Source organism: Serinus canaria, chromosome 7 (genome assembly GCF_022539315.1).
Source record: "Serinus canaria isolate serCan28SL12 chromosome 7, serCan2020, whole genome shotgun sequence".
Classification (NCBI taxonomy): Eukaryota; Metazoa; Chordata; class Aves; order Passeriformes; family Fringillidae; genus Serinus; species Serinus canaria.
In genome coordinates this window covers 20,651,368-20,676,279 of record NC_066321.1, presented here as the reverse complement: position 1 = coordinate 20,676,279, position 24,912 = coordinate 20,651,368, and the positions used below count along the sequence as shown (strand labels likewise).

At 36.9% G+C, this 24,912-nt stretch overlaps 1 protein-coding gene across 3 annotated transcripts in view; it reads left to right on the top strand.

The window, feature by feature from the left end:
- The window catches only part of OLA1 (Obg like ATPase 1), a 90,319-nt gene that overhangs the window by 9,982 nt on the left and 55,425 nt on the right, over nt 1-24,912 (top strand). The window contains exon 4 of one of the 3 annotated variants that reach the window (XM_009088003.4): nt 986-1,113. The exons of the other annotated variants lie outside the window; for them this stretch is intronic. Within the exon in view, the coding sequence (XP_009086251.1) occupies nt 986-1,113 (128 nt within the window). The remainder of the gene's footprint in view (nt 1-985; nt 1,114-24,912) is intronic. 3 annotated transcript variants of the gene reach the window in all.

Genomic DNA, 24,912 nt, shown 5'->3' with positions numbered 1-24,912 from the left:
ATTTTGGAGCCATCAAGCTGGAGATCTTGAGACTGTGGTGTGCAGTTTCTGGTCTTTTGCAAGTGCAGGATTTGTAGCCTTTCTCTGTGGTTCTGTCTCTGCCACTGTTCATGATGATGGTGTTAGTTGCATAGAGCATATGAAGGTTCTTTTAGTCAACACCTTACCACAAAGTTTCAGTGGTTTCTTGGGGGTTTTTCCTGATTCAGCTGGATTTTGAGATGTAATTTGGTTTAGAGTGTGCATGAAAAGTTTAATACCCATTATGTTATTTGTTTATTTTTTAACAAGTTTAGAATTTGTGGAGGGTAGAAAGTTTGCAATTTAGAAGTTTTCCATAACTTTAAAAGCTTCTTTCTGGTTTTTGTCAGCTAATTTGAACTTAATTACTATTCTGTTGTTGCTGTATAAAATGTCATGTGAACATGTCTGCTTAACCCTTTGCTGTTCACTATGGTGGAAAACATCACAGCTGTTTATATTGTAATGCCATCTTACCTGCTTTTTTCCAAATTGTTTGCATTACCCTGGTCACTACTAATTTTAATCAGCACTGTATTAAAAAAAAAGGTGTTCTTCTGAGAAAGTTGCAAAACCTGCTGAACTAAATGGTAACCTTGGAAGAGTGCAACAGCAGAGTGCAATGGTTTTTTGTGTCTTATCCCTTTGGTCCTGTGAAAACTGTGCATTACACACAACATATTAATGCCTCAGCCTTCCAGGCCTGCTTGATTATTGTGGAGTTGTCTCTATGATTTCACACTTCAAAACTTGTTTACTTGATTTTACATAAATATTTACAGAGAACTTAGAGAATGGATGTTTTACATGGGATGGGGAGAATTTTGCCTTGTACATTCCACACTGTGATGTTTAACTTGTTCCAGCAAAGAAGTGTTGGATTTTTAAGTTCTGAATATATTTCTGTGCCAAAAATGTTGGCTAATATGCTTTAGTAATGAAACCTCTAACATTTATATTTCAGCAAAATTCCAGCATTTCTGAATGTGGTGGATATTGCTGGCCTTGTGAAAGGAGCCCACACTGGACAAGGCTTAGGAAATTCCTTCTTGTCTCACATTAACGCCTGTGATGGGATCTTTCATCTGATGCGTATGTAAACTTACTTATCTGTTTTCTCTAGCTTAAGGACAGCATTGTTGTACTGTAATTAATAAATATGGAGCAAATATCTATTAGAATTCAACTCTGCCATTCAATTCAAAGCCATCAGGTTTTTCCAGCCAAGACAATCCTCATCCTCTGCTATATAACAGGTATGCCTTTCTTCATTAGCCTTGTACTGAAGACTTAAAAAGAAACTGGGTTTTTGGAAATCTGCAGTAATGATGCGTCATTTTCTTTTGCTGGCAGTGCATGTCAGTTTGTCCAATTTTGTGAAGAAGGAAAAATGGAATGTGTTAATAAAAGACAGAAAAGGAAGTAGAAATCTGCTGTTTTTGTAAATCCTTAAACTTTTCAGATCCGGAGAGGATGAAGTTTCTTTGTTGCTTTTTACCAGGGTTTGATCCAAGTTCCTGATGAATTGTGTATCTCTGGGAACCAGTGCCCTGAAGCCACCTGCCAGTTTTCAGCCTGGTGGGTAGACACTGAACACTGAATCCCTGCAGTCATGATAGAAAGTGACTCAAGAAGAATCCAGGCAGGCTGCTCCTGTTCAAGAGTAATAGGCAGGGGACTGGAGGGTGAGACTTGTGTGCCAGCAAGCTGGAAAGGAGGTGTTGTTGAAGGTGAAGAGAAGAATTATAAAATGTTGGTAGGAAAAGCTGTAACAGGAAGTGATCTGGGGATTGTGCGTTTTCAAAGCATGAAAAATTCAGTGTTTGGTTTCATTTTGATTTGATCTGGAACACATTTTCACCTTTGAGCACTGAAAGTGTTGCTCCCCGTCTTTGTGCTGTTGTGGTACACACTTCTACTGCCTGTGGGAATGGCCAGCATGGGCAGCAGAGTCCTTCAGAGAACTGGTCTTTTTCTTATTGATGGATGCCAGGCAGGAAGTCAGAAGCAGACCACTGTGGATTTGTGCTGTAGACTTCAAGCTCTGCATGCCTGAGTATATTGGAGAAAGGCTTGTTAGGCTTTGACTTAGCTTGGTTCAGTTGGTAATTTTTCAGAAAGCAGTTTGAGAATTAACCAAGTTGTATTAATTAAGGTAACAATAGATAAGAAAGTAGCTTGATAGGAATGGAGTTGAGTATGGTGACACAAACTTTGGGTAGCTCAGCAAAGGTATTTTATAGTCTTAGGCTGAAGGGTTTGATCCTGTTTATTTATTGATGATGTGTTAAACTGCGTTTTCTTTAGGACAGAAGGTATATTTGTTGTTTTTTTAGCTGCCATAACAGAATACACTGTTGTTACCTCTTTGTGTTTTGAGATGTTTTATGGAGAAGGCTATTGCCTGTCAGTTGATCAACTATAAGGTACACAGGTGAGCTCTTACATGGCATAAAGCTGAGGAGAAGTTCTGTTTCCACCTAGCTAATTCTCTAATTTCTTTACTTCACTTAAAAAGAGACAATACTCCCATCTTGAAATGGCTGTGAATTTTCAGCTTTCAAATTTCCATATCCTTATTTGACTGTTAGTTTTCTTGAGATACATGGTTTTCATTAAATCAATAAAAACATTGTTTATCTGTCTAAGGTATATTTATTGTATGCAAAGAAGCAGGCAACACATGGCAGCCACACATGGTAGGGTAACAGGACAAGTAAAAGGAAAGGTAAATTGTGTTGAGCACCACTGTATTTTTATACATGATTAGTGACAGTACAAAGTAGATTCTCTTAGCTCAGCAAACAAGAGAATTAAGTTTTCCCCTGCAGAATCAAGCAATTCATTCTTGGGTTTTGATACTTTCTGTAGATATTTTTTTTTCTGTAAAAGTGCACAAACTGAAAATGCTTTTCTGATATTTATACTAAACCAGTTGGTCTCCATACGCTTAAAAAGAAAAATTTCAGATGTTATCCCAGTTTCTTAGGGGTAGGGGTATGATTTACTTTTGGTCACACCCAGTTCTGAAAACCTCAGATATACTTGCTTGCTTACTTGCTGGCTGAGTGAATGGGGGATTTCATTTTGAAATGGTTGTCTGTCCTGGATAGAGGTGTTTGCAGTCCCACAGTAACCTGACACGTGCTTTAAGGTACAGCTTTGTTCAGCTTCCACCTTTCACGGTTTAATTTGGAACATTTCTGACAGTTCTGTTCTCCATGTTTCAGGTGTACTGCAGTTTTGACTGAAGCAGCAGTGTTTTGTGTGGTGACAGAAGGCAGGCTGTTTGATGGCTATCATAGCATTTCTTCCCCAGTTTAATGGCTTTAACCACCTTTCAACTTTTATGGCAGATCGGTCACAAGTACTTGTAGAAAATTACTTTCTTTGTATGGTGAACTGTAAATGGCAATTTTGTTACAAGTGTAAATTTACAAATTATGCTTAAACAATGCTTCAGTGGGGAAAATGGTAGATATCAGTATTTAGTCACTGCTACATCTCTGTCAAATTTTGAACGTACTGGGTGTTAAACAGCCAGAGCTCTTCATGTTTTTGAATTTCTCTTCCCACTGATATTCTGTAGTCCTAGTTTTCTAGAAAATATGTTCCACATTCTTCTCTTATTTTTAGTTTCTTTAATGAAATCCAGTCTTTCTCTTCGAAGGTATAGAAAATGAGAGGAAGCCTGTCTGTAAAAGTACTTTGCTATCAAATGCTCCTTTTCAATTAATAAAAAACCATTAGAGTTGGATGTCTAATGTTTAAAGTAGAGCAGGCAACATTGGGTTTTGTGGAAGAACCTGAGAGCTCACCTGTGGCCTCCCCTGGTGTGCCAGTCCTGCAGAGGATCCTGTGAGCTGCTGGAGCAGTGCAGGCTCCTAGGGCTGGGAAGCTCCTGCTCTGCTCCTCTGGAAGTGCTCTGACTTCCCAGCAGAGGAGCTCCAGCTGCCCTTTAGCAGCAGGATGGAGAGTTTGGTAACTGATAATCCGTGAAATCTTGTTCTTTGTGATAGGAGTGAAAGAGCTGTGAAGCTGGGTAAACATCCCCTGCGGTCCTACGGAAGTGACTGGTGTGACCAATGCCAGTGGGTTCCTAGAAAGCTTTAATTGCTTTTACTCCAGTTTTATGTTTGTTAAAACTGGAAATGTTTAGTCCACCCCCTGGTCTGCCTCCTTCAGGGTTTTAGGTAACTTCTAAAGCTATTTGTCATTACTTAAAGCTTTGATAGCTATGAATCATTTCAGTTGAGTGTAGTTTATTCTTACTTGAAAAAAGCACTAATCAAAACTGGGCTCGACAATATTTTTTCTGATTTTTGCTCAGCATTTTAAATCAAGTTGACTTAAATTTATTTTTTTACCATCATGAAGCTTAATGGTGACCTTTATTAATACTGCTAGTGTTTTGATTTGCCCACAAAAATCAAATTGATGATAAAGTTATTTAATTGAATAAGATATATCCTCTTTTTTTGCTGATTTTTTGGACTTCCTATAAAAATGTGTGTATTTTCTATATGAAGATGCCAATCATCTGTAGCTTTTATATGCTTGAGGCATGATGCATTTTCCCCCCATGTTCCCTAAAAAGAAACCATACTTGCTGATTGCTGCTCCTGGAATCTGACTGCTATTGAGAGGAGGCTTGTGAGGATATCACTTGGCCACACTCCACTGCACTAACATTTCAGTGAACAAAGTATGACTTACATCTCATCTTTTCAGCACGTGTGTTCTGTGCTTTGGGAATCACAGTGGCTCAGTTTATGCAGCTGTAGCTTGACTCTGTCACTTCTCATATCTGAAGCTGTTTTTTTGTCTTTGTAATGTGTCAAAATTCACCTTGAAATGATGTTAACATATCTGTCTTAAAGTGGTATTGTCTTTAACATATTTTGAAGATGCTTTGATTTTGTTTTATATTACTAAGTGCAATTGACACCTGTTAAAAAAGCATTGCCTGTTTACAAATACAAATCGTTCACTGCTAAGCTACCAAAGTTTAAAAATAGTCTGCACATATCAAACTTGTTAGTGTTACACTGTCAAAATGCTATGAGATGCTATGCTATTGAGTAGATGATAGTTCCCATTGAAATTTTCTTATTTAATTTTAGAGCAACTAAATATTGAATAAAATACTTGCAAAAGCTCATAGTTCAGCTAAACTTTAAGTTGGTTTTCAGTAACTTCTCCATATTAAATCCAGAAATTGGGAAAGCTTTCAAATTAAACTGGCAGTTGTGTCTGTGTGTTAATCTAGTGCTTGTGGGTTTTTTCTTTGTAGATTTTTTTGTTTGGGATTTTTTTTGGTTAAGTATTGTACAGTGTTTTGATTTTGAAAAAAGACTTCACATGAGAAATTTTTCTAATCACAGAGTTATGAAAATGGCATTCCTCTACTCCTTTTAGCAAAATCATCCCTAAAATTGAAATAATTTATATTTGCAAGACTGGTTTTGCATTGCATGTTGCAATTTGAAAATTTCAGTACAAGAACATGGAAAGAGACTTGGGATGAAGGCTGATGCTTAAAAGCAGTTATTTGTAGAAGGATCTGAAGAGCAGACAAGAGTCTTGTGTGTGACTACATTATTGTCCAAAATGTTGATAGTGGAATTAAAGGACCAGGATGGGATTCTTGTAAATCTTCTCTCATGCAGTTTCATTTACTACTACTTTAAAACCTACACCTGCAAGAGAGAGGGAGACATTTTGTACACCAGCATCCTGTTTGATAGATCAGTGCCAGTGTAGGATCAACTAGCTTAATTTGGCTGGCTGTGGAAAACTATTAACTAATCAGATTTTTCACTAGCAAGAAGATAATTAGGAAGGGCAGTAACCTCTTATGCTGAAAAATTGCAGAAGAACGTTGCAAGATCTGATGTCGTCCTTGAACATAATGTTAGTGTGTTTGAGATGCAGGAAATCACATTATAACATCATCCTAATATCCTGTTACATTGCTGGTGTTTCTTTTCTTTTGGTGAGTGTACATAGACAAAATGTGTGAGTTTGTACTTCAGAGCTGTTCACAGTATTCTGTTTGCAGCTTCGTCTCCAGCAGAGGAGTGAATTTGTTTTCCTGGGCATGTGGGTGCAGATTGTGGAACAGGTGCTGGAAAATTGTCATCACTGTAGTGGGTTAACCTTTGTCTTTATTGAACAGTAAATTACATTGCCAGACTAAATTAAACTGATACCTGAGCTTTAATCTGTGTTCCTCTAAGGCTAGGTGGTTACACAGTAAAGCACAAATAAACTCAGGTAAGTGTTAAAATAGGTTTCATTTGAAATTTTCTCACAAGTAGTTGTTCTGAGAGCTGAACAAGCCTCCCCAAATATATGGATATTAGGAGCAAAAATTTATATGTATCATATTAATCTATGATAATTAAATATCTCTCAAGGATGTACTTTACTTCTTCAGATAGAGAGAGCTATGAATGTTCAAACATTATGTTATTAATCAAACAGTCCAAAATTTGTTTTATGTTGAGGTTGCCTCTTGATGTCACAAATTGAACTTTGATTGTATTGTACCTAGGAGGTTTCAGTCTCAAATACTGTAAAGTCTGTAATTTTATTTAATTACTTATTCTCATTGAGAAGGAAAATTGCTGTTCTTGTCTAGCCTTTATCATAGCTTGATAATGCTAGATTTGTTAGTATCACGCTGATTGAAGTGACAGTGGATTTTGGAACCCACTTCATCAGTCATCTTTAAGGTAATATCCTATGCCTCTTCATGTCCAGCTTCTTTTTTGTATCAGAACAGATGAAAACAAAATTTCCTGTCTAAGGCCACCACCCTTCCTAGAGTAGCAGCATCTAATGCCATTCTATTTATAGATGGAACTTGTTAAGTTTCCTCAGCAGGGACTTAAAGCTATGACCTCGCAGGCCAGAAACAGGAGAGCTACCTACTGAGCTACAAGGGCAATCTCTCCATTCTAAAGAATACATAGAAAATTTCTAATATACTGTACTGTGAGTCATAAAGTACTTGACCAGTAAACCCTCCCTCCCCCGAGAATAAAGACCAGGCAAGCTATCTTTACTGAGTCATTGCTATTATTTGACCTACGACTGCTTTTCTTACAGTTCTGTGTGTGTGATTTGGGAGTGTGTAATTGCTATTTAGGCAATGCAGATGAGTTTTTCCTCTGTAATACTTGAGAGAAATTGTCAGTGTGTGATGGAGTTGGGGTGTTCAGGTGACTTTGTGAAATACATGTTTACCTGTTTGAGTGGGTGTCTTTGCTGATGGTGTAGAGTATCCTGACTCCTTAAAAACAGTGATAGTTTAATAATTTATTACAATTTTTTTTTGCTCTTTTATCGACTGGAAAGCTTGAAGAGAAAAGTACAGCAGATGGATTTGGGTTTTTTCCTAATGTTTCTGTTTCTAATATGAAATGTTTGTCTGTTTTCCTTTGGTCGGAGAAAGGCTACCTCAGAAAAGGTAGAGTAACAGTTCTTTGCAAAAAGATAAGGGGTTAAGTGTTTTCACTTTAATTAGCTGCCTGATTGTGTCAGAAATGTGAGTAGTCTGTAAACTGAGAATATCGTAGCATCCCTTTCAGAAAGTTGCTTTTGAGAAAGTGTTGGTTTTTTAAAAATGCAGGGATTTAATGAAAACTTTTAATTAGGGAGGTTCCTTGAAGCACTTCTGTTTCTCAATTGACTCGCAGATGGCTCTGTTTCCTGGAACAACTGAGGACATGGGCTGCCCTGTGTTTGTGAATGGCAGCAGTTGCTGCTTGGGGGCTTTTGTCACTATCCCTCCTTGCTTTGGAGTTGAATATGCAAGTGAGTCAATACCAGATGAGCCGAGGTGATAATTTCCAAGGCTTATGTGCCTTCAGTATTAAAATAGACAAGGAGCAGTTTACATATCTGATTGCTCTGTACTGAACAGTGGACTAACTATTGCCAGTGAAGACCAGGAGGAACCTGGCTTTGGGTTTCTTACTCTGGCTGTAAGTTACTTATCCTTTACAAACTAAACAAACTGAACTGAGGTTGGTAAGATGAAAAATGTTTTTGAAAAGGCAGCCATAGGAAATATGCCAGTTGCATCCTTTTTTTTTTCCTTTTTCGTTTTCTTCTAAGTTTACAAGATGTAGGGATGTTTTCTTTCAAACCTTGCATGTTGTCCACTGGAGTCTGAAGAAATCTGACTTTCTTATGACTGGAATTTATGCTGAGATGTTATTGAGATGCAGGGTTTGGTTGCAGATGTGCCTTTGTGCTCTTGTAATACTGAGGTATTGATGTGGAAATCTGTTGACTTCTTTTGGGAGGCCTTCAACAAAGATAGTTGGTATGTTTTCAATATGCTTTCCAGACTTTCTCTTCTGTTCTGATGAAGTCCAGCTTCACTTTGGGTGAAGATGAAGTTTTGCTTTTCTACTTGGGTTTACAATGGGTTATATCTTGGTCAGTTATCAATGGCATCTCAGCAGAAATTCTTATGGCATAGTTTTTTCTGTTTGGAACTTGTCACTCTTGTATTTGCTTCACACAGTTTCTCCCAGCTATTTTTTAGTGCATTTCAAGATGAATTTTTATCCTGGTATCTTCTGCAGAAAACAGAATTAGCAATGGCCTGGATTTAAATGCTGGATGTTTATCAGTAGTAGTTGCAAGAGCTCCTTTGGAAACTGTTGCTTTAGTTTTGATGCCAGGGGGTCTCTAGCCTCAAACAACACCCTGGAGCCTCTGTGCCTGGAGACAATTAACAAAATACCAAGCCAAACATTTATTTGTTTTTGCGAAATACCTCAGAAATGCTACTTTCAGTACTTCTTTTAGGTTCTGCAGTTAAAGTGAAGCTTCATCTGTTGTTAATAAAATAGCAAGAAGATTCTTCAGAACGTCAGTGTTTCTCATTTGGAATGTAATTAAATTTCTGTTTATTTAAGTAATACATGATTAATTTGTTTTCTTTAAAGTTAGTTTAAAAGACTTTCTTTACAAAATCAAACAACATCCCTTCTTCCTTCTCTCTGCCTTCTTCATTCCACCCTCCATCATATTGGTTTTTCTCCTTATACGGATGATGGCAGAAGCTTCTGTACCTCAAACTTGCTTTACTAGTTAAACTTTTAAAATATGTTTGAGCATAGGTTTGCATTTCAGTACTAGCCTAGATGGCTGTTACTGAGGTAACAGTTCCTTGACACTTCCTGCATATTTTTATGCATCCAGCTTTGGTAATTTGATGTGAAAAGTACTATCTCAAAGGTAAATAGCTATAGGAATGGGAAGTTGAGTGTGAGAGAGTTGAAATGGGGGGAAATGTACAAGTACAGGAATGTGTGCTACCTGAGAAGGATTGCTTACTTTCAAAAAAAATTTGTAAAGAAGCAGAGGGAATCCAAAAGTTGGGCAGTTTAAGACTCTAGGTTGGGTTCTCTGAAGTGTCAAAAAGCAGAAAAATTAATCCAATGAACATCACCATAGAAATTATGTATGTGTGTGTGTAGTGTACAAGATAAGAAATATTGATGTCATGGTTTTGAATTGTTAGGGATAGCATGATGAAACTGCCATGCAGAGGAAAGAGTCTAATATGTTGTATGTGAGCTTAATCTATCGAAACCAGCAAACACTAAAATGTTTTAATCATAAGCAGATGATTATTTCATAGCTTAATTACAAGGCAGAATATAAAGATTGTTTTGGTATTCTTACTGCATTTTTGTCTTCTCAACTTACTTTCCGGTTTTTAAAAAATGTAACAAAATCAGCAAATACTGCTCTAGGTTATTTTATTTTAGTTCTGTTTTTTTAATCTGCATTATCTCTGTGTTTATGGTGTCTTTTATTTTGCTTTGAAGTTCTTTGCACTTAAATGCAAATGTAAATGAAGTATGTTCCTTCATTCTGTGCAGCGTAGCTGCTTTAATTATTTTTTTTAATAGCTCTCTGTGTGCTTAAAGAAAACAAAACTCTTCATTGGACTGTGCAATATTTAGGAAAAAACCACGTTTTTTCTGTAATGCCACTCTTGGCCCAAAACTACATTAAGCAACTGAAATGCATCACTTTTAGTTGGTTTTAAGGCTTGAAAATTCACTTCCAGAAATTTCCTTCCAAGGGTACCACAACATTCAGCTGTTGTTTGAGATGGATATAGAAAAGACAGCAAGAAAATATAAATTTTTTTGTCTTAAAGTGATTTAATTCATATATCTTAAGCTACTATTTAAATATGGAGTGCTTTGTGCAATTACAAAATGTTGTGAGTGTAGGCAGAGCTCAAGTCAGTGGGATGCAGAACCTTACCTCAGTTTCTGCTTTTAGCAAAATAATCGATCATTTTCCCTGAGCCATGGTTCATCTTTGTAGTTAGTATGTTGAGCTTTAATTTGTAGAGATTGTTTAGTCATTATGATAAAACTTATTATAAAACTTTTGATAATGAAGAGTTAAAAAGCTCTTAGTGTTTTCTTTTTATAAGCCACCTGTTGCCTTAGATGCATAAGTATATGAATTCGAACAAAGTGCTCATCACTTGTCAGCCATCAGTGGCAGCATAAAAATTACTTGTGGTGCTTGCTTTGCAAGAAGTTCTTTTGTGTTTGTGACATCAGCTTTGTTTTATACAATTAAAGTATTACACGCTAGAATAATCTAAATTGCAACCACTAAATGGTGATGTAGTTCTTTTTTCATAGAGCTGAATTTGTTTACTGGTTGTATACAGCTATTGACTACTGTTTAACATGACATGTCCCTTTTGCCTAGAACAATCTTTGGAAAAGGTGGTTTTTTGTGTCCTGTTCTTGTCTCCCACCCCCTCCATTCCTCCTCCCTTCACCATTATGGAGAGCTTTTCTCGTACTTTTTTTAACAAGTAGATAAAAATACATGTTAGGCTTCAGGGTTGCTTTTTTTTTACTAGCAAATTAATGGCACATGATGATATTGGAACAGAGAAAAAAGCCTTGCAGTGAAGTGATCTGGACTGCAGGAGATGTTTTGTTCCATGTGAACACGTTTTGACGTGAACCGGAGAGTTTTTGTTTGCAGGTTTTAAAATAAAATCCACAAGCAAACCACGTTTTTCTGAGTCTGACCCTACTGTACTAATAAATGTACAGATACCTACTGAATGGCTTTCTGTGTTGGAAATACCTAATCTGTGATGTTCTGTTCCTCTGTTATTGCTGTGTTTTTCTTTTATTTACATATCTTCCCATTTCACAGTGAATGGGAAGAATTTGCATGTGACTTGGCCATGATTTCTTAAAGTTGTTCTCCTTGTATTAAAACAGATATTCAGTGCTATAGAAATTTGTGAAAAATCTGCTGTCCCCTTCTCAAATTACATTGTATTGAACAAAATGTGGTTTTTGTGGACAATTCAACCAAGTGGGTGAAGTTAGTAGTTTCTGTTTGTTAACTGAATATGCAGTAGGCCCCATAACCTTAGGCAAGTCATAACATCTCTTCAGAATTTCTATATACTGGAGTCAGGTGAGGCATAGTTCCCATTTGAAGAAATGAGGCTCTAACTAAGCTACTTTATTGGTGATTTTTGTATTCAATTGCTTTGTTTTTGGAAGGAATATGACTACTGTGTAGTTCTGTATTTGTGTGCAGGACTTACTGGGTCTGCTGAAACTCTGATAAAATCTCTGTGGCTGCATACTAGTCCTGAAGCCCTGAGACAGGAGCATATATATTCAACTTTCCCATTCTTGCACACAGGTCTAGTAACTTGCCCTCCTGAAGGATAATCCAAGTTAGAGATTTAGATAGAAATAAAGTTAAAAGTAGTTTATAGTCATATAATGACTACAGCACTGTTCCAACAATAATCCTGTGGGGATGGGATATGAAAAGAATATAAATGCAAGCTAAAGACCATGCAAAACAGCATTAAAAATACAGCTCTCATTTAGTCTCTTCCCATACAGTGCCTTTAATAAGAATATGATTATTTTTAAACTGATAAGCCATTAACAACATTTCCTTTATTAAGATATTTCCATTTTTTTATTCCAGCATAATTCCAAGCTACTAACTGGCTAATTATTAATTCATGCTCTCATCCTTTCACATGTTTTCCTGTTGTCATTTCTCCTAAAATGTGTATGTAAGCAAGTAGGGAGAGAGAACAAAAGTGACCTTTTAAAGTACTTCTGTATTTTTTCCAAGGGTGTAGTTCTTCTGTTTAGTCATTCTGTGTGATTCAAGTTCTATGAATTGCAGTCAAGTTCTGCTCAGTGTGAATAAAGATGGCTTGGTCTGAACCTTAACTAATCAGTATATATTTATAGGAAACAAAAATAAACATCTTTCTCTCTTTTGTATTGATTACTTTTGCAGACTCATGTTAAGGTGACTGTGCCATTTAGAATGAATAATTTAGTGTATGAGTTAATTGATCATTTTCAAATTCACAATCTTCTTGTGAGGATCTAGATTGTTTCCTTCTAGTTGATTTGTCCCACACTGAAATAAAACAACAGCACTCATATGCTTGTTGAAATTTAATTTTCCCTCTCTCTGTATGGATCCACCATGAGTGGTACTAGTGGATGCAGTTGCACTCTTAAGTAAATAATCTGGGGGGGGGGGGTCATTGCATAAATATTATTCCCTTATGGAGAGGTATTGCAGTGCCATTGTTCACTTGCTTTAGCCATTGTTGGGGCTGGGAGGTGCAGTGTGAATAGGCCTAGCAGAGCAAAGCCACTGCCAGCTCATTTGGCTACTCAGCTCTTCAGTTGTCTTGCTCACTTAAGAGAAGATAAAACCATTCCGAATTACTTAATAATTTGCTTTTAATGAATCCCCCTATTTTAAAATGAAGTGTTAGGTGTTACTAAATTTTCATTTTCCTCGTGTGCTTCCCACACTGGTGCCCCGTGGATGTGTGTGGATTCCCTGAGCAGGAGCATGAGCTGATGGCTACAGACTCTTTTCCTGTGTGCCCTGCTCTTGGCCCTTGCTGGGCAGGCTGGGCAGCTTCCTTGTTTTCGGCTGTCCTCATGCTGTGAGCACGTGGGGCCAGATTTGGGAGAGGGGGCTTGGGCTTCTCAGGAAGTGACTCTGGGAAGCAGCGCTGGCAGGCACTGCCTGCCTGGAAGGTGCCCTCAGCTGCCCCTGTATGGACAGCTTGGTGCAGAACATCAGCGTTTCCAGCTTGGGTGCTGCAGTCAGAGGAGGAGTCCCTTCATCTGGTTCCCATAAGCAACATCCAAATTCCCTCCCTGCTGGAGAGAAATGCTGCTTTTGTCAGCTAAAAACATCAAGTCAAGCTTTTCTCTCATCTCTTTCTGTTTGTGGATTTTTTTTTCCCAGAATGCCTCTGCATATTTGCTGATTTGAGTTTTTTTTTCCCTTCCCACTTTTGTTTTCTTGCTGTGTAACAGCAGGGTGATGTTGGTTAACAGGATTTTGTACACCAGTGGTGCTATTTACTAGAATGTTGTTAATTTATTGTATTAGAGCAGTGAAAATATGAGAAACAATAATTTGTTCACAGTCTCAGAGAACTGAAAGCTTTTTGGCTGGAAAGATCAAGTCAAATATCTCTAAAACCACTGCAGCTATAGGAGAATTGTTTTAAGTTGAAACCTTAAATTTGATGAAATTTGATAAGTTAGTACAAAACAATTTCAAATCTCAGCCATAAAATCACTGTGAAGTTACTTTTTTTTTTTGTTTTAAACTTTGCCTTGGTGAACAAATAATGTTCTTTGTTTCAGAGCATCTGTAATTATATGGAAGTGCATTAATTCTGAATTATACAAGCACTGCATAGAAATACTTCCATGAAACTAGGCTGAAATATTCAGGTTTTTTGAGAAGAAAGAACTTTATGGAAATCTTTGGTAAGGGAAAATATTACTTGTATTTAAATGCAGTTTGAATTTTTGATGCAGTTTGAATTCATAAATCAGTATCATATGCCACCAGTTTTCCTGTCTTGATGGAGTGAGTAGGTGGATAAGCTGGGCTGGCCATGGGGGGAGAAGGGCAGATGGAGCTGCACCAAGAGCAAGGCTGTGTTCCTGTGGAATGCAGACAGGGTCTAACTGCCTCTCCTAGGAGGAAGGGATATTGTAATATTATCAGCAATGTTGTATTGAAAATTGAAAACCAGTAACTGAAAGCACATTGTGAAGAACCAGATGATTTAAATGATTCGGAGAACATTTCTAATGTTAGTAATCAGCAAACCACAGAGAAATTTGCTTGTGATCAGAGTTCTGATTTTTCACCAAAAGGGAAAGTCTAGTCAAGAGTAATCCATCTTTTGTTCACTTAACATGTTTTTTCTTAGCTATACTGCTTACCAGTTCATTTAAAGAAAAAGATTTTATATGCATATGTACTATTAAATAAAAGTCAGAATGGAAACTTAACAGCTTTTTAGCTTTTTGGAAGTTTCCTTCTTCTGCAGTAGCATGTCATAAAATTTAGAAAATTTTTGTAGACATAAATTGTTTGAAAAATAAGCATTCAGTTAGCATTGGCTAGCTGAAAAACAAAATGCATCCTGTTTTCATAGCATTGCAACAAACAGCTCTGCTTTCTTAGATTTTTTTTTTTTGAGAAAAGTCTCTTGTTGATTTGTTGTGTGTTTCTTCTAAACTTTTTGAAGTTTAAGCATATTTTCAAAAGATCTGAAATAAGGTTTTCCTGGCATATCAAAATAGTAACCCTTTCATTCTGTGTTATGTGATATAGTTGAGTTTTTATTGCAATCCCTGATCTAATTTAGGTTAGAACATTACATTACATAAAAAGTACATACAGTATTCTGTACCAAGGTTGTTACAAAAAGAGACAAATTAAACAGTGAATTGTCTTTTTATAACAAACTCATTTGGAATCATGAGGTTACTTTAAAATAGAATATGAATCTTGAGGAATCTTTTCTGTCAGATTCTCCTCCTCGAACTGGCAAGGGTGTGAAGTCTGCTAGAACAGTTCTGGCCTCTGGCTTGCTCCTGCCAGCTCTGTCCTGTGGGCACAGGGTGAGCAGGCTGTGAGTTGAGTGAAACTGCATGAAGGGGTGCTGGAGCTAGGCTTGCTGGTCTGGGGGGCACCTGCAGCAGTAGGGTTAGAGGCATTGATGTAAATGTTTGAATATTGCATGTGCCTTTTGCGTATCCTTTGACCTTTGGGGACTTCTGTTATCTTTCATGTGTTCTGAAGAAGTTTAAGTATTGTGGCTCAACATCTTCTGAGAGTCTACTGGTTTTAGGAACATTAAATAATTCTTTTTTTTTAATAATAATGATAGCCTCTTCAGGATAGATGTGGTCCAAGACAAATGCCACATGATAGCTTTTGGGGAAAAATTGCAAGGAACCTTCCTGCAATAATTGGATGAAAGTTTTTTTATAGATTTAAGGGCATCTGATGGATGACAACTTGCTTCAGAGACTTCAAAAACTGCCAGAAGCAGGACAGCCAGTATAATCCTTTTCTTTTGAAGAGTTTCTTTGAGTGTTTTGAGATGGAGAGAATCTTCATTCTGTCTTAAGAATGATTTTTAGGTTTATTTTATCAGGAAAATAAGACTAGGTTCAAACCAAACCTTGAACAAATGGTGTTTTATTCCTGAATTAGCAGTCTGAATTGTCTATTTCAGTGTTTTCTGAAAGTGCCTCACTGCCCGTGAGTTTGACAGTTATATCACAGCCTATTGAAGAAGTTGTGGTAGCAGTGATGTTTAAAAAGGCAGGGGTCAAGTGAAGGATAATAACATTAGTATTTATTTTTCTTTCTGAAATGTTTGAATTTAAAATACTTTTTCTATCAGAGAGGAAATGTTTTAAGATACATGTTTCCTCATGCTAAAAAGCAGTTTGAGGTGCCTGCTTGATAGAGGCTTTCTTTTGCTGTGTGATACAAATGTCCATACTGATATATTCATATTTAGAGAATTTTGAGCATTTGGGTGTACCTTTGTATAAGCACATCTGTTGGATTTCAAAATTAAAAGAACCCCTGCAAAGGTGTGCATAGAATTGCCAGCTTACAGTGCCTAGGAAGTGAAGGCAATAGTGCTGAGAAAGGCAGTCTGCCCTCCCTTTGGTGTTGGCCAGGTTTTAGCCTTGCCCTGTGCCTGGATGTGAGCACAGAGTTAGCTGTGGTTGTGTGCCAGGCTTTATGGAGGGCCTGATTTCATTTACTACTAACCAGCTACTGCTTGGAGCTGTGGTCCTTGTGTTTGCCCATCCAGGCATCATGAAAGTGTGCAGAAAGATAATACACCTGCATATGCACTGTTTAGAAAGCTTAGAAAACATGGCAGGTGACACAAAATAATTCCTGACATTGAAAAATTCTGTTAAGTGATGAAAATATGTCAGAACAGATAAGAGTAAATGGAAACTGTTAAATAATGGGGAAAAAATATAAGAGTATATTTTCATGCCAAAGTGTTGGTCTCCCCAGAGACTGCTTGCTAGAGCTGGTTGTGCACTCAAGTTTTACATCCTTAGCATTTTTAGGTATTACTTTTAATACAGACAGATATAAAATATGATTTAAGAAGTAGAAGGTGGGTTTAAAAATGGCATGTAGAGGTAAAATACTGTTACTGTTTTAAAGTGGTAATTTGATAGCAAAGCAGAAAATAACTATCTAGCAAAGTCTGCTGCTGTACTGGCGTTGCAAACCAGTGTGTTCAGAAGGGCACAGAGGCTGTCTGGCAGCCATCCCCAAACTCCAGCCCAGGCTGCCTGTCCTTCTCACAGCCTGAGACAGCCTGTGCTGCTTGTCCCTAGCTGCAGTTCAGGTGCTGTGGTGATGCCAAAATACTTCATTGGCCATGAAAATAGTGAGACTGTGTTATTTCTTCATTCTCTGCATGAATGAGGATAATGTAGAGGTTGGACATGTTTATGGATGGTGAGCTGTCCTTTGGGATGTATGTGAATGGTCCTTGCCCTACAAAAAACATGTGGTGCAAGGGTAGTCCCTAAATGGCTTCTCCAATCATGCAGAATCTGCACTGATGTTTTTAATTCATGAATTAAAAGTAGTTTAACTTCAAATTCTCAAGTTGAAGTTTTCAGTGTTTTAAACAAAAAGGTTCATAACAAATTCTTACTCATGCTACAGCATTTTATATAATCTTTGTCTTTTTCTAGCATTAAGAAAAGTGTTTCTGTAATGTTAATTAGCTAGTAACTGCTGTTTTCAGTGTGCTTTAATTACTGTATGTTGCTTGATTATATGTTATGAAATAAACTTAAGGTTATTCTAGATTGTTAAACAGTGAGCTAATATATGACTACTGTGCTTAAGATGAGGTTTTTCAGGTATGGTGGTGGGAATATTGGGAAGAGGAAAAGCTGGAAGTGCAGCTCTCATTCTTAGAAACATATGAAGACAGCTTTTAGAATTGCCTCCTAGATTTTGAAATTAATATTTATGAGAAATATCTGGTAAAATACCATGAAAATACTTTAAAGCATGTACATAATCATGGAATGGATTGTAAAGATGTAACTCTAGGATGATTTGCCTGTGTGTTACTAATAGGTATCCTTTGCTGGCAGTCTAATTGTACAATGCAAGATACTTCTAATTTACTATTACTAAAGAATTTTTTTTAAATGCACCTTTTCAAGTTACATTTAGCAATAGCCACACTGAAAAATTGCATCTATGTAAGTATGTATGTAGTTCTGTCTACACATATAGGTTTTGTTGCAGTAACAGTTGTACTTTTTAATTGGCAAGATGTTTAATTAACTTGGTGGCCATGGACAGTTTTATTTTCAATTTTAGCTGGACCAAATGCTGAATGAAGGATTGTACATGGTGGGTATATTATGTTTGGTAAACAGACAAAAAGAAGTAAGCTAAGTTTTATAGATGACTTAAAACATCTGATAACAAAGATGTTTGATTGCCTTCCACATTGAAATAAAAGAAGTTGAAAATTTTCTTGAGCAAAAATGATGAGTATTGTAAAACGTATCCTGTAATTGCTCTGTCTCTTTAAAAAGATATTTGCAGTAGTAACTGATCTAGCGTTGAAAACCACTAAGAATTTTAATATTGTTCATATGTAATTGCTGTAATCTCTGGTCTTTGCAGGAGATGGTACTTAACATACTCAAGGTTTTTTCCCATGGTGTTTCTTTCTCAGATTGCTAGAATCAGATCTGTCTGTATTTCGGTCGATTGTACATAGAAATAAACAGTTTACATTTTTAGTTGATGCATAACATTTTTATTTGCTTTACTCTGTCTTAAATTTTAGCTTGATCCTTAGTTAAATTTTGTGGTTATGTTCTGATACTTCCCCTCAGATCTTCAAGTAGTACATGTAAGCAGCTGTGTAGCTCTGATCTCGGGCTGCTTTGCAAACAGTGAAAAATATATGCCAATTTATTCCCCCAAAGATTTTCATCATCATTTCTTTTACAGTAGTTTTTCAAAGTTACTTCACCAATATTTTAACTCTCAGTAAGCTACCACTTAATAAATCATATATTCAAGATCTTTTAGTTTTATGGGTTATTTTTTTAAGTTCCTAATTTTTAAAGAGTTTTTCTTTGAAGTACTGTAAGAGTGTGGCTCAGCAGTGCTGATACCTAGGAGAATAAGGTCAGTGAAGGGGGAGGGGGTTGTTCTTTTCTCTGTAGGCTAATAAAATGTGGCATTTTAAGTGCTGTGGATAGGGTCTCAATTGTGGCCACTCTCAGTTAAGTAACTACTTAGGGACTCTGAATATGCATTTTTTTTCATTCAAAGAAAGTAAAGCAATTAAGTGTTCCTTCCTCTACAAATGTTACAAAATATAGCATATATGTTAATTTCCCTATTCGTGCATACTGGGGCCTGGTGCAGATGGGGGCCTTCTCTTGTTCCTTTTAAGTTTCATGCATTTAACTGCAGTTGTTAAATATCAGCATCTCACTGCCAAGTCACTAAATGGTGATTCTTTGCATTTTTTTTTTAAAGTAAACTTACTGCTCATTCTGTAAAAATCTGTTAGTGGCGTTTTGACATATGAAAAGTTTGAAGTCTTCTGGATTCTTTAGGCACCGGATAACGATGTTAATAACATAGTAGTGGGTAGCAGTGCATAGGTGAGATTTTAAAACATTTGAATTTAGCTTGTGTTTAAGGTTGATGAATATAAATAATTAGCCTGAGTTTTTAGGGGAAAATATTTTCAAATTTAAAGCTCTTGTGCCCTGATGGGATTATTTCAGTGGCTGACTGAAACATTCAGGGGAAGGGAAACGTTTCTTTAATGCCAAAAAGAGGGAATTGAGCTAGGAATTTGGAACAGAAAAAGGAAAAAATCCCCAACTTTAAACATCTCTCTGATTATCATTATCATGAAACTGAGCTTTGCTTCAAGATTTTAGCCAATGCTGTGTTTTCATAATTTAATGGCTATTTATTTTCTGAGTAGTAAGTGATTTGTATTTCTTAGAAGATGCCTATAACGAACTGGGTCTATCAATAAGTAACTCATTTGCAGCATTATTGTACTCAATCATGAGAAGTTTAATTGCAGTTTGCTTCTATCATTTTCCTTGACAGCTGTTGAAAAAAAAATAATGTGGTAGATTTGGATTTATACTGACTTCCAAGGAGGAGATATTTGTTCAAAAGCAGTCAGGGAGTGCAAAGATCCATGCCAATATTCAGAATTCGTATTTCCCTTGAATGGAAGGTTGTGATAAAATGGTACATGGTGTGTTTTCATTGCCTGTTGAAAGACTTTCATGCAGTTAAAATAAGCATTTTGATGGTGGTTGAATTAAGAGTTTTTGTCAGTCTCTTCTCATCATGGATGATTAGACTAAAACGTCTGCTTGTCTTGACTTGAGATCACCACAGCTTCAGATAACATGCTTTGTGATTGAAGGTCGAAATATTTTGAATTCTAATAGGCTGCCAGATGAATTGCTTGAAATAGACTGTAAAATTTCAAGGCTTCCTTTTCCATCTGCTGTGAAAAGAACCATTGGGAATGGTTGAGCTTGATGATCATAGAATTACGGGATGGTGATTCTAAAACCCTCAAAGGGAAGTTGCTATGGAGATCTAGTTCCAAACTGTGAAATGATTCACCTCTGAAAGGCTTCAGGGTCTGAGAAGCTGAACACATCATTGTTCAGGTGGTCATTGGTTAGGAAATTGCTGGTGCCTGTGTAATCAGCACTCCTGTGGTAGTTAACGATCTAAAAAGGTTTGTTCTGAATGATGTGGGACAACAGCAATGTGCATAAGATGGCTTCTCTCAATCATAGTTTGCTCAGCCTGGTGCTTGTAAAAATATAGTGAGCTAAATGGCAGGGAGACTAACTGCTTCGTTGAGGAGGCCTTTTAAAAACAAAATTCTTTTCTGTGATGGATTTGACATCTAAAGTAAAAGAAGAACAACTGTTTCAGCTTAAAAAGCTGTGGTTAGATGTTGCAAAAATATCATATATTTATTTTGCAAGGAGCAGAACAGCGGGGCTGCATATTTGTATTTGCTTGCAGGCTAAAGGAGTAATACCTTGGAAATAAAGATTTCTACCCAGTCACACCTTGGGAACATAATGAAGTAGCCTTAATATATTCATATTACTCCTTTTCCATCACTCCTCCCCAGTATTGGGGCCTACAAGGCAATCTGCTCTGGCAGCCATGGAAAAAACACCCTGTGTATCCAGGATTCAGGTTAATCAAAGCCTGTGTTTTCTTTCTCAGTGTCTAATTTGTGTGTTTTGAGGATATGAAAAGGGAATAACAGGACAGTTTTTTGCATACATGCATAAAACAATGCATTTTGTCAACTGCTGCTAAAATTTGCCAGCAGATTCTTAGACTGATTGAAAACTCCAACATGCACACAAGTATTTAATGTACTTTTTCAAGGAAGCCAGAAGTCATTTGCACAGTAGTTAGTGACTATACCTGCCTACCTAATTGAACATAAAACATTTTCTTGACCATACTATGTTGAAAAAGTCTGGGTTACAATTCCTTGCCCACTCAGTATCACCCTTCCACAATTTCTTAACACAGTCTCTTAATGGTTTCTAGTAATGCAGATGCCAGTGGCTACTAGGTGGTGCCAGATAGTTACAGAACACGATTGCTATGTTCCACAATATAGTTGCCATTTAAGTAAAACATTGCTAGGAAAAAAGTGATTACTGAAATAATGTACAAAATGAATTCTTTGCTTCCCATGTGATGGGCCAGCCAATCTATAGCAAGCAATTTATTAATTTTTTGTTGGGATGTTTTTTTGATAATTGTAAAGGAAGAAACTTAATATCCAAAATAAAATGTTAGTATCAAGCTTTGTGTGGTCAGCTGTTACATGAAGATTTGAACATTGAAGAGGAAATGTTGCTAACCCTCTTTATGAAGTTTAGCATCTCAGATAAGATGGAAATTATATATTATCTTGTGGTTTTAGTATTTCAGAGTCTGTTCTAAAAAGATCATTTGATATTTCTTGTAATTACAGGCCTGTGCTGTGATGTGAGGTCCTAAGAACTGTGACATCTCTTAATTTGTAGAGAAGTAAACATGTGAAAAATAGTGTGTGAAAAATAATAAGCCCTTAACCTAATGATGCAGCTAAAGCTAATGATATATTTAAGAATGATTGTTATTATTTTTTATTACTAGAAACTGATAGGCAGCACTTTTCTAAAATTGGAATTGATTTGCAAAGGATAAATCTGGATTAATAGTATTACTTCTTTTGTATTAAATTTGTTTGCCACTACGAATGTGGGTCAGAATGTCCAGAGGGAAGGCTTTATGATGAGGCACATTGTTGTAAGGCAAATTTACTGAGAGACATATTGCTTTTGTTTTTAAAGCTGTTTTATTCACTTAGCAACACTGCACTTCATAAAGGGCATATGCGTACCTAATGGCACTGATAAAAAAATATTTGCTCATCTAAATCTTTGCCAACTCTCTTTTTTATTATGCATCAGCTGGTCTTCCCTTAAGTATGTTTACTCCTCCACACCTCCCTTGTGGAACGAAATAGATCCTCAAAGAGCAGCATTGAGATAATGGAAAATAGGGTTCTTTGTTAACATGGAGGGACTGAGTTTACGACTCCTTGTAATACTCTTCTTCCAAATACTCTCTTGATCTTCTGGTAAACAATGACTGCTCTGTAAACATAGCTTTCTTTTCCCTAACCAGTCAAATTCTATAATCCATTTTTATAGCGTTTTTGTAAGGCACTGCAAGGACTTTTGACAGTTTTGTAGGGCTGTTGTTTTATCATAGCAAAAACATAATATTTAGAATCTTCTTGAATAACGAATTTCTTGTAGCTGAAAACTTCTTACTGAGTTTTTTTTCCCCTTGGTATTTATATATCTTAAGTTACTGCTTTAAATGCTTTTAAAGAGAAGTTGCTGTATTGAAACAATTTTATATTCTTTGTTGTGGATTTCAGGAAGGTTGTAGTTTTGCATTCTGTGCTGAACTGAACTGCTCATTCTCTTCAGGTTGTGAAGAATGTGGAACAGGGAGCTCAGCTATCTCTGTACAGGAGTCAGAGTAGGCTCAGCAGAGTTTGGACTTTGTTGTAGCATTAGGAGTAAAGTCATGGTAACTGCTAAGTAGTGCTGTTCCAGACCCAATAAAAACTTTAGAGCTCAAGTGGGTTTTTTATATTGCTGCACCTTTGACATAATCAATCTGTGATTCAGATAAATAGTCCATGAATATTTAAGATGTTTCCTTTGTATCTGGTCATTCAAGGCTAGGTAGAACTGCCCTGTGTATTCCTGCTAATGGCTGCTAGTTGCTATTCATGACCTCTGTAGATATATTGTCTTAAAAATATAGTTACTGCTAGCAGTTATATTTTGTTATGGCCACCCTCAGAGATTCCAGATATGGCTGGCACCATAGAGCATGACACTGAGTATTCCTAAAGAGAAGACCAGGGTGATTGACTTCAGAAAAAAGGGGCAAAACGCAGCACAGAGATAAGGTGTTTGTGGAGGCAGTATGAATACACAGTTACACATGGGCATATTTCTACTTTCCAAATGGTTTCTGCCTAGGAAACTGTGATTTTGTACAGCATTGATTCCATCCGATTGCAAATATGAATTTCAATCTGCTTCTGAGTAGGAAAATCTGGATGTATGGTACACAGAGACATGTTAGAAGTTATCCACTGGTGTTTGTGGCAGACTTTCCTGTGTGCTATATGCTTCATGCAGGCAGTGCTGCTGCAAAACACTCACCAGGGAGGGGAGTTCTGTGGAGAATCCCCCTTGTTCCTGTTTGCTTCTGTTTTCTTGACTTAAACTCACAAAGGAAGGTTTTTGGTCATTAGAACAGAAAGTAATTTAAAATAGAATGGGACTGAGCTCAGGATGACAAGAGCACTTGTCTCTCAAGCAGGCATATGCATTCTTCAGGTATTTAGGCTTTTGACCAGGCTAAGTTCCTAATTTACCCCTTCTTCCAGGTTAATACAGTTGTGGTTTGTAAGAATCTGAACAAAGGGCCTAGTTTTTCCTAGGGAATTTTAAACAATTTATGTGACATGTTAGCCATCTCAAAAAGTTTTACATCGAGTGCTGCCCTTCCCAAGGTGTCTTCTGATAGTCAATCTGTGAATTACTCAGATAACACATTGCAAGAAAGGAAATTAGGGAGTATGTGTCCCAACTATTAGTGGAAAGTGCAGTGTTAGTATTTAAAATACATCATCAAGGGCAGTCAGAGCAAGCCCTTGGCAAACAGGGACAAAGGGCTCAAAGATTTATTACTTCAGCTGTCAAATAATGTCCTTTACTCAGTATGACCGACTTGATGGCAGATCTCAGCAGGTAGAAGGTTTTGCCTGTGGAGGGATGACTACAGCCCAGTGGTGCCAGGATGAAAGAGCAGTGGCAAGTAAACACATTTTACATTTGAAATAAATCACTCAATTTGCCAGACACACTCAAGAGTAGGAACTCTGGAGCAGGATTTTACAGAGAAGCTCAATTGGAGTGACTATCTTGGTAACAACTTTTCTCTGATAAAACTGCCTCTACAGGAACTGGACTGTGGTTTCTTCTGCCAGTTCTCCTGTCCTGAAGTGAATTGCTTTGCCTCAGTGTTTCCCGGGGAGATTTTAATTTTTATCTCTGACCTTGTGCAGTGCTCGCTTTACGAGTACTTTTATGCAAATGTAAATTCTTTGTATGCTTAAGAAGTTGATACTAGAGTCATTTAGAATCCTGTATTGCTTCTCCCTGCTCTCATTGTGTGTCTGCTGGTGCAGAAATAGACGTGCCCTTTTTTGTCAAATACTCCCAATAGATTTGGTATTGAAAGGGCTGCCATTCAGCTGCTGGTTCAGACTTTTGGGGAGCGCTTTGCTCTCTCCTGACTGGTGTGGTATTAGGGCTCAGCAGGGTAAATGTAGCTGCTTGGCTTTTATATAGGTAAGTAATGAATTAAGTCCTAATACTACAGCAGTCAAGAAAGCCCAAAGCAGCTGCTTTTACCATCCTGTGTCTGTATAGCCATATGGTACACATAAACTGTAATGTTGTTATAAAGTCATTAATGCTGCACCTAATATTCTGAACTGGGTTTTGTTGCTAAAAAGCAGCTAAACTTGAGAATAAAACCAAGTGTTTTAAATGGAAATTAAAACCTTTTCTTATATTTTTACGAAGCAGGTAAGACAAAATAATTATTGCCAGAGTGACTGCTTGCATTTGAAATAAATTTATACATATTATTTTAAAAAAATCTAGTTAACTTTAAAATATGTAAGTTTTCTTGTCATTTAGGGTTCTGTGAAGCTGATCATCAAGAGGGTTGCAAATCATTGGCGGTTTCTATTTTCAGAGTTCCACATCCCAGAGTAATTTGCTTTAATTTCACCCAATTTAA